Source organism: Chlorocebus sabaeus, chromosome 4 (assembly GCF_047675955.1).
Source record: "Chlorocebus sabaeus isolate Y175 chromosome 4, mChlSab1.0.hap1, whole genome shotgun sequence".
Classification (NCBI taxonomy): domain Eukaryota; kingdom Metazoa; phylum Chordata; class Mammalia; order Primates; family Cercopithecidae; genus Chlorocebus; species Chlorocebus sabaeus.
In genome coordinates, this window is record NC_132907.1 from 17,723,764 (window position 1) to 17,737,397 (window position 13,634).

The 13,634-nt window shown below is 44.5% G+C and overlaps 2 protein-coding genes across 2 annotated transcripts in view; one reads left to right on the plus strand and one right to left on the minus strand.

The window, feature by feature from the left end:
* Positions 1–12,898, minus strand: part of JMY (junction mediating and regulatory protein, p53 cofactor) — an 88,272-nt gene extending 75,374 nt beyond the window's left edge. Inside the window, exon 1 of the mRNA XM_073014660.1 lies at positions 11,325–12,898. Coding sequence (XP_072870761.1) covers positions 11,325–12,359 — 1,035 coding nt within the window. The 5' untranslated portion in view covers positions 12,360–12,898. The remainder of the gene's footprint in view (positions 1–11,324) is intronic.
* The window catches only part of LOC119618313 (uncharacterized), a 115,885-nt gene continuing 114,839 nt past the window's right edge, over positions 12,589–13,634 (plus strand). Inside the window, exon 1 of the mRNA XM_073014922.1 lies at positions 12,589–13,194. Coding sequence (XP_072871023.1) covers positions 12,589–13,194 — 606 coding nt within the window. The remainder of the gene's footprint in view (positions 13,195–13,634) is intronic.

Genomic DNA, 13,634 nt, shown 5'->3' on the forward strand with positions numbered 1-13,634 from the left:
GGAGGCTGAGATGGGAGGATCACTAGAGCCTAGGAGGTTGAGGTTGCAATGAGCCATAATTGTGCCACTGCACTCCAGCCTGGGTGATGGAGGGATATTCTGTCTCAAAGTATAATAAAATATATTTACAATAAAGAAATAACTATAAATATGCTCAGCTATCTTAAATCACATTCATTTTCCCTTCCTTTCCAACCAAACAGGAATGTGCATTTTCAAATAAACTGACTTTTCCAATCTTCCTCCTCACCCTCCACAGTCAAATAAATTGACTTGTTAAAAAAAAAAAATCAGCATATAGAAATACCTACACACTCTTCTTAAGAAATACCAATCTGGATCCTTTGGAAATCACACTAATGAAATAAAAGTGAAGAATTATATATAGGCAGTTCTCAATTATTAAATATATTGTACCCTAAAGGCACACTTAACTTTATTTTTTCCCATAGACAATATTTTAAGTTATGGTTAGACTTTGCAAAGCTACCCCAAACCATGGTAAACATGTAAAAGTGCAATGAAAGATATTAAAATACAACATCTTGCTAGAGTAAGTATGAAACTACTAATCAGAAATGCCAATATTAAAAAAAAAAAGTAGGTATAATTGGAAATAATTAACAGTTGGGTAAAATTTGTAGTGAAGTGTAATGGGCTGTTAAAAGCACCTGGACAGCCCTTACTTCAAAGGCCAAAAAAAAAAAAAAAAAAGAAAAAAAATTAAAAATTTAAAAATACCTAACACAAGATCTATTTATTTACGTATTTATTTTTTTGAGATGGAGTCTCGCTGTCACCCAGGCTGGAGTGCAGTGGCACAATCTCGGCTCACTGAAAACTCCGCCTCCCAGGTTCACGCGATTCTCCTGCCTCAGCCTCCCGAGTAGCTGGAACTACAGGCGCCCGCCACCATGCCCAGCTAATTTTTTATATTTTTAGTAGAGACAAGGTTTCACAGCGTTAACCAGGATGGTCTCGATCTCCTGACCTCATGATCCGTCCACCTCGGCCTCCCAAAGTGCTGGGATTACAGGCGTGAGCCACCACACCCAGCCAAGATCTATTTATTAAATAAACAATTGTTGAAGGAGATTTAAAGGTATTTTTAATGTTTCCAGAGGTTAATGCTTACCATTTCTTTAATGGTTATTTCAACTAGAATATTTGCAAATCAATTGTGATCAGGATTGTCTGGAACGCTTACAAACAAAGTGAAGGGGAATACAGAAAAAAATGGGGAAGAGCTATCAATAAAACTGACAAAAAAAAATACTAGAATCACCGTTTTAACTGACTGTATCAAAAGGACCACCTGTCCTGTGATGTCAACGAAAATAATAATGTGTACACGAAGCAGCAACAAGGGACTTGGGAAAGCATGTACTAGGAATTCCTATGGAAGGTACAGGAGGCTGAAGATCAACCTGTCACATTTTTCTTGTTGTTTTGACGTTGTTTCGGCTTGGAAATATTTTACCTGTACAGCACCAGCTTCCATTACAAACATGGTTTTTAGTACAAACAAGTTTGGGTTTAGGAGGAACCCAGCATCAGTATGAGTTGCTTCAGGAAAAAGTAGATGAAAAAGTATCACAATAGCAGCTGACATTTATGACGGTTTCTATATCAGATACCATTCTAGGCACTTCACATATATTTTCGTTCTTCCTAACAATCTTATGATGTAGGTATATAGTTACGCCATTTTAGAGATGAGGAACCACGGGCAGAAAGCTCAGTTACTACCAAGAGTTAAGCTAGTGGAAAGTAGAAGTGAGGCACAATCATGGCTCACTGCAGCCTCCTGCCTAGGCCTCCCAAAGTGCTGGGATTACAGGCGTGAGATACTGTGCTGGGCCAACATACCTATTTTTAAATCCCTCTATGAGGCAGCAGTATTAATCTCTCTACAGATGAAGCAGCTAAGGCACTGCATCAGGTAACTTGCCCAAAATCACAGCTATTAACATGGAGAAGTCAGGTCTCAACCTCACTTGCATCCTACCTCTTACTGTCTATCTATGTGTCACCTGAGATAATGTACACAAAGATCTCCGTAAAGTGCTTGGCCCACAGTAAGCATTCAATAAAGGTTAACTAACTATTGCTGCTATTTAAAACTTCTTATATACATCCTTATACACACTCCAGTTATGGCCCCATTGGTGTGGATAGAAACTCATCTAGATAGGACAGCAAGGAGAAAGATAGGCTTAAAGAAATAATTTTAATAAGTAAGCATTCATTTTGCAAGTATAAGTTTCAGTTATCAAAAAGTGATCGGAAAAGCAGTTTTAATACTAAAAACCACAGGGAGAAGTGAAAAAAGAACAGAAAATTTGAAGCATAGGTAATGAATGATGTAAGGACAAACACACACAAGAAGAAACACTATGGCCATATTCAAATGCCCTCTGTACTTCAGAGTGAATTTAGGCTTTCTCAAAAGCAATATTAAAAGTGCTGTGATTTCAACAGTCATCTTACTGCAGGGAGATCTCAACCTGGATACAGGGCGGGCGCAGTGGCTCACACCTGTAATCCCAGAACTTTGGGAGGCCGAGGCAGGCAGATACCTGAGTTTAGGAGTTCGAGACCAGCCTGGTCAACATAGTGAAAACTCGTCTCTACTAAAAATACAAAAATTAGGCCGGGCGCGGTGGCTCACACCTGTAATCTCAGCACTTTGGGAGGTCGAGGAGGGCGGATCACGAGGTCAGGAGATTGAGACCATCCTGGCTAACACGGTGAAACCCCGTCTCTACTAAAAATACAAAAAATTAGCCAGGCGTGGTGGCAGGCACCTATAGTCCCAGCAACTTGCAAGGCTGAGGCCGGAGAATCGCATGAACCCGGGAGGTGGAGCTTGCAGTGAGCCGAGACTGTGCCACTGCACTCCAGTCTGGGCCACAGAGTGAGACTCCGTCTCAAAAAAAAAAAAAAAAATTAGCTGGGTATGGTGGCAGACGCCTGTAATCCCAGCTACTCAGGAGACTGAGGAGGAAGAATCATTTGAACCTGGGAGGCAGAGGTTGCAGTGAGCCAAAATCACGCCACTGCACTCCAGCCTGAGCGACAGAGCGGGGCCTAGTCTCAAAAAAATAAAAAAACCAAGTTTCTCAGGTCCCAACCCTTGCCACAGTGTGCCTATCAACTACTGTGGGTCCTTTAAAAAGAGGCTATCCTTACCTCACTTTACAAACAAAAAACTAAGGCCCAAAAAGGCCAGTTAACAGCCTAAGGTCAAGCAACTTGTATCACAATCAGGACAAAAATACAGATTTTTCCTGAGCCATATCCATTTATTTTTTTCTTCCACAAAGCACCTAAAGACAGTGTAGTGGGATGCTTCTGAAAAAGCACCCTGCCTCAACTAATTCCAAGCACCAGAATGACTTCATGACCAATTTTATTTTAAATTTCTTCCCAAAGAAAGTGTTCATCACTGCATTTTCCCAGTGCCTATATTACTATTTGTTGAGTAAACTAAGACCCTAGCCACTGCCGTCAAATCTGAAAGTTACAAATAAAACCCCAAATCATTAAACTTACTTCATACATTTATCCTTAAAAATTCTCCTCTGTGAAATGTCTAACCCATCAGCCCTATTTTTATTTCACAGCCCATTTTATAGAACCTTCGCTACAGTCTGAAAAAGAGTCTACTACATAGAATTGTAAGTATATTTAATTTAAAATTCAAGGACAATCCCCCACATTTAGGAAAACAACTGAAAATCTTCTGGCCTTTTGCTGAATAAGTTCTTCTCTGCCCCTATGCAGTTTAATAACTTAGATATGCTATGTTAAGGCTATTTGGCATTATCAAGTCCCCTACAAGAAGCCTGAAAAACCAAGTGAACTTCACCATCTCTACCAAAAAAAACCATAAGTAGTTACAAGAACTATTACTTAGCCTTCAGTGCCTATGTCTCTTACCCTTAGAACTTAATATTCTCCTACCACAACTGAGTCAATCAGGCAGATTCAGAGGAAGCAGGTCCTGGCCTTTTAGAGAGTGAAAAGAGCCACAGGAAACTTCTCGTTACAAAAAAAAAAAAAAAAAGTAGGTGCAAATACATTTAACCATCAATGGAGCAACAGAGGGCTCATCTTGTGCTTTCAAGACCTACTGTCAAAAATATTTTACAGTTAATGAAAGGTCAAATAAAGCAGCAATGGAGAAGGTTAACAGATCGATTAAAATTACATGTGAGAATCTGCAAAGATAAGATGGCTAATTCAAATACAGCAGCTGCTATGTTTGATAAAACAATTTTCCCACCCATCTTCTCCCTTCTCTTCCCATCTCTCTCAGACACACATACACACTCCCTTATAATAACATTACTGAAGTGTTGTCTAAGTTAACCTCATTTTAGCGAGGAGGAAACATCCCCAGACTTCATGTCTATGAAATATCTGGGCCAGGCGTGGTGGCTCAGGCTTGTAATCCCAGCACCGTGGGAGGCCAAGGCAGGTGGATCACCTGAGGTCAGGAGTTTGAGACCAGCCTGGCCAACATGGTGGCCCATCTCTACTAAAAATACAAAAGTTAGCCAGGTGTGGTGGCACATGCCTGTAGTACCAGTTACTTGGGAGGCTGAGGCAGGAGAATCGCTGGAAGCCGGGCAGTGGAAGCTGCAGTGAGCCGAGATCATACCACTGTACTCCAGCCTGGGTGACAAAGCAAGACTGTCTCAAAAAAAAAAAAAAAAAAAAGAAAGAAAGAAAGAGAAAAAAGAAAGAAATATCTGGTGGACTGGGCATCTTGTGACGTTAACTGGCAAGCAGAGAAACCGTCACACAAATTAATTACCAAGAAGGCTGACATCCTACTACCAGGCTCCATGTTTTTGTTTCATAGAAGCCCTAACCTAGGATATATTCATTTTTCTATACTTATATCTTTTTCAGTGATGCAAAAAACTGTCTAAAAGTACATATGGGTACAGGATTGAAGAAAATGATTAGCATCAAAATATTGTAAATGCTTCCAACTTTCAAGTCTTTCATCAATGCTTTAAGAATCCCACAAATTCAGTTAGTTTCATTATTCTTTAACTGTATTTTACAGTAAAAGAACAGTCTGCAATATTTTCATGGGAGTATAACATGGTTAGACAAGGCATCAAGCTACAATGTTGACATATCCTCTGTCCTAAAAGTCTACAGCTCCCATACGTCCTCAACATGTAATATCCTATTTTCCAATACTTCCAGTCAATGCAGTCAAGAACTGCCAGACAGAACAGCTCTCTCCATTGCAATCATATTATATCCTTCCCTACAAACAGCAGCCTGCTCCCACCATTTATTTATATGTAATCATGGGTCATAGCTTGCTGGCCCAGTGAAAGACAGGTGGCGTCCCAAGACTCCTAAAGTACTGTCATTTCTCTAACGTATATAATTGGGGTTTCAGCAGGGCTTGAGTTTTTTTTTTTTTTTTTTGAGAGGGAGTCTGGCTCTGTCACCCAGGCTGGAGTGCAGTGGCCGGATCTCAGCTCACTGCAAGCTCCGCCTCCCGGGTTTGCGCCATTCTCCCGCCTCAGCCTCCCGAGTAGCTGGGACTACAGGCGCCGCCACCTCGCATGGCTAGTTTTTTGTATTTTTTAGTAGAGACGGGGTTTCACTGTGTTAGCCAGGATGGTCTCGATCTCCTGACCTCGTGATCCGCCCGTCTCGGCCTCCCAAAGTGCTGGGATTACAGGCTTGAGCCACCGCGCCCGGCCAGGGCTTGAGTTTTATAACTAATCTTAGGTTTTCAGGAAAATTTGAAGTTATTTTCTAAGGACCCAAAGGTATCCTTGGGAGGACACCTGTTAAACAAAACCTCCTCCTAGAGCTCCTTGCCCCTTCAGTTAAATAACCTCAGAAGTCAGGAGCTGTTTTTCAGCTTAGCCATTAAGATATAAAAACAAAACAAACAAAAACCTGCACATGACTGGGCACTCTTCTCTACCATAAACCTATCATTGCACCACCAGGCAACCCCTTTCTCTAAAACACAACATTCAGACTGCCCTACCTCATGCTTGTCATAATTAACTTGAAATGGGTTATCCTAATTCAAAAGTAATTATTGAGTGGTGGCATGCACGTGTAATCCCAGCTACTTGGGAGGCTGAAGCAAAAGAATTGCTTGAACTTGGGAGGCGGAGGTTGCAGTGAGCTGAGATTGTGCCATTGTACTCCAGCCTGGGCAACAGAGCGAGACACTGTCTTTAAAAAAAAAAAATTATTGAACTCACTGCATTTTAAGATAATACCACTCCCCAATTCTCAAGAGTAGAGACTGACATCCTTTCTCTTTAAGGAAGGAATATAGTCCTTTGGATCAAGAACCCCAACAGGCCATAGGCATGGCAGAAAAGGCACATATTTGGATTAAGACAAATCTAGGCTTTCATTGGAGGTTGGTTACTCAGCTTAGTTTAGCCTTGGTGAAGTCCACAGGATCTCTTTAAGTCTCAATTTCTGCTTCAGTAAAACAGGTATAAAACACCCACTGACCTCAACAGATAGTGAAGAGAATGGAAGCAGATAGCTAATGTAAAGAGCCCAATACCTAAACAGTGCCAATAAATATTAGTTACAATCCCCACAAAAAGGGCTGAATGGAAAACTGGATAATCCTTGTTACATGAAAAAAGGTTTGAAAATAACACTTCCTGGAAGCCTCTTTTGTAAGTGCCAGGCACTTTGTTAGGCCCTTTCTCATACTGTCTTATTCAAATCTTAAGACATCCTTTATTTCCCCCACTTTCCTTTTTAAAAGAGGTTAAATAACTAAGCAGGTCATCAGAAGTGGTGAGTCCTATTTTCAACCTAGGTCTTTCTGACTCCAAACACTCAATAGGCTATTTATTACGTGGCTTACACGGATAATTTTGAAAACACATGCTACTTCCAAACCGTGGTTTCAACTGAAGAGAAGTTAGAATTGAGCACATCCTTATAAACATAATAAATTCCAAAATGAACACTGATGATTAGATCTTAATCAACCCTACCGTCATAATTAAGGTTTACTATCTAAAGCACCACAGTTAATTATCTCGAGAATAGCTGTCCTTACACAGAAACCATTATTTATAAAATCCAGGTCAAACCTAAGCTGCAGTATGGACCACCAACGCACACACACTAATACAAACCTCAGCTCTGACCAACAACCAAGGCTACTGCTGAAAACTGTTCATAGAGGTCTTGGTGGCACCTGCATTCATTTAAGGACTGATTCAGTGCCTACTGTATAAATAGTGCTTCCAAGAGTAAACTCTTGTAAAAGTCCGAAGTCAAACACAGCAGTAACAAATTTCACCTTTCATTTGGATTTAGCCCCTAAGTATACTGTACATTACAATATAAACATAACTTCTAAATGCAGTGTGAAACCAAAACATTCCTGTGACTGACATTATTGCCTTTCTCTCTAAAATGCACACATGCCCACACATATAAAACTCGGCCGGACACCCCATTAAAACCCATCCATAGCCCCTCTTACAGGGAATTCACCATTCCCAGGTAAAAACCTCTTATTGAGGAATTTATTTACGTTTTAAGAGATTTTCCTTTCAAGAACTATTGGGTACATTAAAAAAAAAATTTCTCCTTGTTTTAAAAACACTGTCCTTGGAGAAATTTACACCTATCAATTTATAAAAATCTTACTTACAACTTCACATTAAAAGGACACATCTTCTAAGTCCTTTAAATTCTTGCAATAGTAAAAATAAATTAATTTTAAAAACTTCTCTAGTTTCCTTTATCCACTAATTAAGAATGCTCACAAGATGTGTGGTCCTGAACTAGGGGTGGCAAAGAGGAGAGTTCCAAGGTATTGTCAAAGCCAAGGACCTTGAAAAGTTTACAATCTAGTTGTACAGTGTGTTCTATTAAAAACAAACAAACCTTTCAACAATTTACTAACCATTTTGAACAAAAACAGGTGGTTTTAAGTCGAAACCTTTAAATGGACAAGGAAAGGAATACTGTAGGAAAAAAGACCAAAAAATAGATTCATAGAAATTAAAGAAGGAAAAGGACTAAGTATTCCAAGTGACCAAAGGACTAAGTATTCTAAGTAACATATCCTCAAGAATGTATTTGATTTATTAGATAAATCTAGCTTGAAAAGCTATAGCGAATTCCACAAACTAAGTCAATAGAATAAAACAAACATGACACAACTTCTATAAAAATGTTACCTTAAAAAATGTTACTGCAAACTCTTAAGAAAGCAGTTAAATTTAATTAGCTAAAGACAAATACATGGCTAGCATCCTACACACTTTCATTATCATGTCCATGGCAGACATCACCAACCAATCACACCACACTTCCCTCCTTTCCCCCCAACATAATCTAAGAACACAATCTTCCAGTAGAAGTCAGGGTAGGCATTATTACCAAACCTATTTGTTGTCCTTGATAGCTATTTTTCAAATATTGAAGTTGCCGGGTACAGCGGTTCACGCCTGTAATCCTAGCACTTTGGGAGGCCGAGGCAGGCAAGATCACCTGAGGTCAGGAGTTCAAAACCAGCCTGGCCAACATTGGGAAATCCTGTCTCTACAAGAATACAAAAATTAGCCAGGCATGGTGGCCGGCACCTGTAATCATAGCTACTTGGGAGGCTGAGCAAGGAGAAATGCTTGAACACCAGAGGTGGACGCTGCAATGAGCTGAGATTACACCAGTACAGTCCAGCCTGGACAACAGTGTGAAACTCTGTTTCGAGAGGCAGTGTCTCACACCTGTAATTCCAGCACTTTGGGAGGCCAAGGCAGGCGGATCATGGGGTCAGGAGTTCGAGACCAGCCTGGCCAACATGGTAAAAACCCGTCTCTACTAAAAATACAAAATTAGCCAGGCACGGTGGCACACGCCTATAATTCCAGCTACTCAGGAGGCTGAGGCAGGAGAATCAGTGGAACCTGGGAGGCAAAGGTTGCAGCGAGCCAAGATCACACCACTGCACTCCAGCCTGGGTGACAGAGCGAGATCCCGTCTCAGAAAAAAAAAAAAGTATAATTTTCTGTTAAAGAAAACAAATCATTATGGTCAAGAGAACCTTAATTAGGAACAGATTTTTTTTTTTTAATGTAATCCCCTTTTTAAAGAGTTCTAGAAAATTATATATTTTGAGAGCTTATTTTTGACCCATTTGAATTAAAAAACCAGAGACAGTCGCTTTTTCTTTTTCTTTTTTTTTTTTTTTGAGTCAGAGTCTCGCTCTGTTGCCCAGGCTCGAGTGCACTGGCAGGATCTCCTCTCACTGCAAGCTCCGCCTCCCGGTTCCCGCAATTCTCCTGCCTCAGTCTCCCCAGCAGCTGGGACTACAGGCGCCCGCCACCACACCCGGCTAATTTTTTTTTTGTATTTTTAGTACAGACGGGATTTCACCGTGTTAGCTAGGATGGTTTCCATCTCCTGAACTCGTGATCCGCCTGCCTCGGGCCTCCCAAAGTTCTAGGATTACAAGCGTGAGCCACCGCTTCCGGCCTGACAGTCGCTTTTTCTGAGTATCCAAAAAGTTAAAACCAGACAGGCCCACTCATTATAGGACTTTTAAAGAATATATAGTTTTAAAAATATATCTGTAAATCTAATAAAAGAAAGAAGCACTAACTTGGTTCTTGCAGTTTAAGAGAAATACAGGTCAATATTAACCAAACACTTCTGAGAATATATGTGGTCACTTAAGATTTGTCACTTCCTTCAAAAGAATTTAACGTAGAACAGACTCCCGAAGTGAGGTGATAAAAAAGGAAAATAAAAACAGATACCTGGAACTCTAGGATCATGTTATAGAGTAAACCAACAGGTAGGACTGAAAAACTGGATTCAGGAAGTTGTAAGAGAGTACTATTGTATAAGCGAGAAACAAACATTTCTTACATACTCAAGTCTAATAAAGAAAAAGATCTCATATTCTACTAAAAAAACAGGACGCTCTAGCTCCCTAGTCTAACAGGGTTCAAGTATTATATATACATAGGCAGATAACAACACAATCTCAGGAATATAAACACCATAAAAAGGGGCATTTCAGGCCGGGCACAGTGGCTTACGCCTGTAATCCCAGCACTTTGGGAGACCAAGGCAGGCGGATCACGAGCAGGAGATAAAGACCATTCTGGCCAAGATGGTGAAACCCCATCTCTACTGAAAAAAAAAAGGAGCCGGGCTAACGTGTGGTGCGCACCTGTAGTCCCAGCTACTGAGGAGTCTGAGGCAGGAGAATCGCTTGAACCCGGGAGGAGGCGGAGGCTGCAGTGAGCCGAGATCGTGCCACTGCACTCCAGCCTGGGAGACAGAGCGAAACTCTCCAAAAAAAAAAAAAAAAAAAAGGTGGGGGGTGGTGCATTTCTCCACCAATCTCAATTGCATTAATAGTAAAAATAGTAACTTGCTTTGAGAAACTACGTGTAGTACCCATTAGGGAAAACTAAGTATATTTTAAAAGACTTTTTTTAGTGACGTTCCTCCAGCAGAAGCCAGTGAGCAGGCATGAATTACACATTCCTTACACATTCTAGAGCCCCATATGTATATCCATTCAGACCCTTTTTTCCATTATTTTTTGTTACTTTAAGGATTAGTTTGAAAAAGCTTTTGTACTTCTACAGTAAGTACAAAAATACAACGAACATTTCTGCCCAGAGCCTTTATTTCTCCCTAAAACAGGAGTGAAACCTGAGCCATCTGTAAAGATCTGAGGTAGTCCAAAAAAGAAGAAACAAAACAAAACACTTCTAAAAAATCTTTTAAAAATAAATTTGCATCCAATAGTCAGTAGGTGCTTTTCCACTTGGACAGGTCACCTGTTTAAAAATGAATTTAAAATTTGCGTCGGTTGCCACACTGCATAAAGAAGAATCAAAACAGAAGATCAACTTCGCTAGGTAAGACAAACTATTTTAAATAAAGGTGACACGGACAAAGAAGAGTTGATATCTGGGCAGTTATTGCTGGGAGAGCTTTAGGGGTAGAAAAATGCTCATGTAGCCTATGCTTACAGAACACTTTTCTGAGTGGCTTTAATTGCGCATTACCAGTACTGAGTAGTACACAGAGCGCATTTGATAAATGGGGGAGGAAATAAAGACTAAGGTCCTTCAGAGAGTCAATTAAGCAGCCACCGAGAGTGATGAAGGGGAAGGTAGATCAGCAACCCCTCTTGGTTTCCACTTGACCAGAAAAGCAACCGTCCTACCTGCGCACACCCGAGACCGAGGCTCCAGCCTTTGGTTTGGCCAGTAAACCAAAAGCGACCAGTAGAGCCCAGACTAGAGGCTCACTCAACTCACCTCCTGGATGCGCTTCCTGGCCCGCTGAAGCACTTCTTCGTAGCCCTTCTGCCGCAGTTCGCTGAGGCTTTCGTAATACTCCTCGGGATCGTCGGTCTCGGTGAAGAGCACCTGGGAGAGGATCTTCCAGCCGCAGGTGTCAAGGCCGTGGCCCAGGTAGACCTGGAGCTGGTAACACAGACTGTCGATTTCCTGCTCCGTCATCTCGGGGGCGCCCCCAAACAGCACAGTCCACATGCCCGAAGGTTCCTCCGGGAACACCGGCAGGCACGACTCCAACTGCGAGTTCACCGAGCACAGCTGCTGGTGCACGGCGCGCAGGTCCTGGAAAGAGAAGAGTCCGGCCCAGCTGCATTCTTCGGCCGGAGACTCCAGCTCGGCGGCTGGCAGCGGCTGCTCCGCGTCCGAGAGCGCCAGAGGCGCCTCGTCCTCCTTCACCATTTCCAGCACCTCGATCTCCTCGGAGACCGTCCCAGAGGCGCTCACTATACGTACAGAGGACACCGGGACCTCTTTCGGCGCCGGTCTGGCTGCTGCAGCAGCAGCGGCCCCCGCCGCATCGTTGGCTTCAGATGCTCTCTGAACCGGGATGGGTTTGGCCCGCACTGGGCTCCTAAGACGACTCTCCGCCCCTTTGCTGCCAGGACTTCGCAGCCGCGGGTCCCCCAGAAGGCTGCCAGTGCTCCGAGGAGAACCGCCCTCCGCCCAGGCCGAGCTCCGCCGGGGCCCGGGGCTCCTAATCAGAGTTGCAGAGGCAGTGGCCTCGGGCCGGCCCCTGCCCGCCGGGCTGCCAGGCCCGCGGCTTCCGTCGGACGCAGCTCCGCCGGCCTCGGCGCCCCCTCGCGCCCCCGCCTGCTCCCGGGAGCCGCTCCTCTGCCTCTGGGCCGTCCGGTTGTGGCAGGTTATGGCAAACTTGCCCTCAATCTCGTTCCAGGCTACAATAAAGACGAATTTGTGCTTCTCGCGCTCGTCGAACACATGGGGCCGCACAGCCACCCAGTCTGACTCGAGCGTCTCCTCCAGCGAGAACGACATGGTGGCTCCGACTTAACGCGGGGAAGGGCCGCCGGCCCGGCCCGCTCGAGGACTCCCCGCTGGCTGCGCCGCGCCCCCCGCTCACCCTCGCCGGGCGCCTTCAGCCATCTTAGTGCGCCGGCCGGCTCTCCTCGCTCGTTCGCCCGTCGCTCCGCGCCACGACCACCGAGGTCCTTTGTAGCGCGGCTCGCGGGAAGGACAATACGCGTCCCGGGAGCAGGTAGTTCACATGGTCACGTGCGGCCGGATCTGTTTACAAGCCCCGCGCTGCTGCAGCGTCTCGCGGCCGCCCGCCGCCCCCGGCGCGAGGCCGTGGAGCTGCGTCTGCGGCGCTCCGGAGGTGAGGCGCGGGTCCCGCGGGGTCAGGCGGGCGCTGTGTGCGCCCCGGTCGCTCGCCCAGGTTAAGCTCCCCGCCCCCGCTCCTGCTGCTGCCGCAGAAAGCCGGCAGCGGGTCAGACTGATGAACCTTTCTCCTAAACTCTGCGCCTCAGCATCGCCACAATGTTGCCATTCGACTGCTGACGTCGGCGGCTCCACGAGGGACGTAAACACGGGCACGTGCCGCACGCTGGTGACGCGGCGGCGGCGGCGCGCGCACCCCGCCAGCGCGCGCCGGCACCTCCCCTTGGCGTCCCCTGAGCCAGCCCGCGAGCGGCCGCGCTCCCGACTCTCCTTCCTTCCGCGCAGCCTCCTGTTCGCCCGGGCTGGAGCTCGCTGTCGGCTGGTTGCCGGCTCCGAGGGCGTTGAGAGTGGCAGGTGTGCCCTGCTGCATAAGTTGCTTCCGAACCCGGGAAAAGAGACTGAGGTGAAGGAACTGAGACGTTTCGCACTCCAGGTATTGAGCCCTTCGAATGTACGTTTGTCTCCATTCTCCCGCAGGAAGCCCGACGGGCAGTCGCTCCTGTGTTCAGAAGTACCGTGTCGCCGCGGGGAACGGTGTGCTGAACTCTGTGGGGCTCGCCCCCAGCCTGTTAAGTTCTCTCGTAATGCCCTTGAGACCAAAACAAAAAAACAAAACAAAAAAAATTCCAGATGATTTTCTGGAAAGACAAAGTTTAAGATATGAAAGGAAGGTGTCTGAGGACAACCCAGTAACAGTCCAAAACAAAATGAAAAATGAAAATGCCATGTCCTAAGAGCAAGAATGTTTACATTTCAGTTCATTGGTGTTTTATTGCTTCAGGTTTCATCATTATGTACTTTTCTGTGAACCTCGTTTTGAGGTCACTGGGCTTTAGCCCTTTTGAAGTTGTATTCAATTATGGGAGTTCCCAG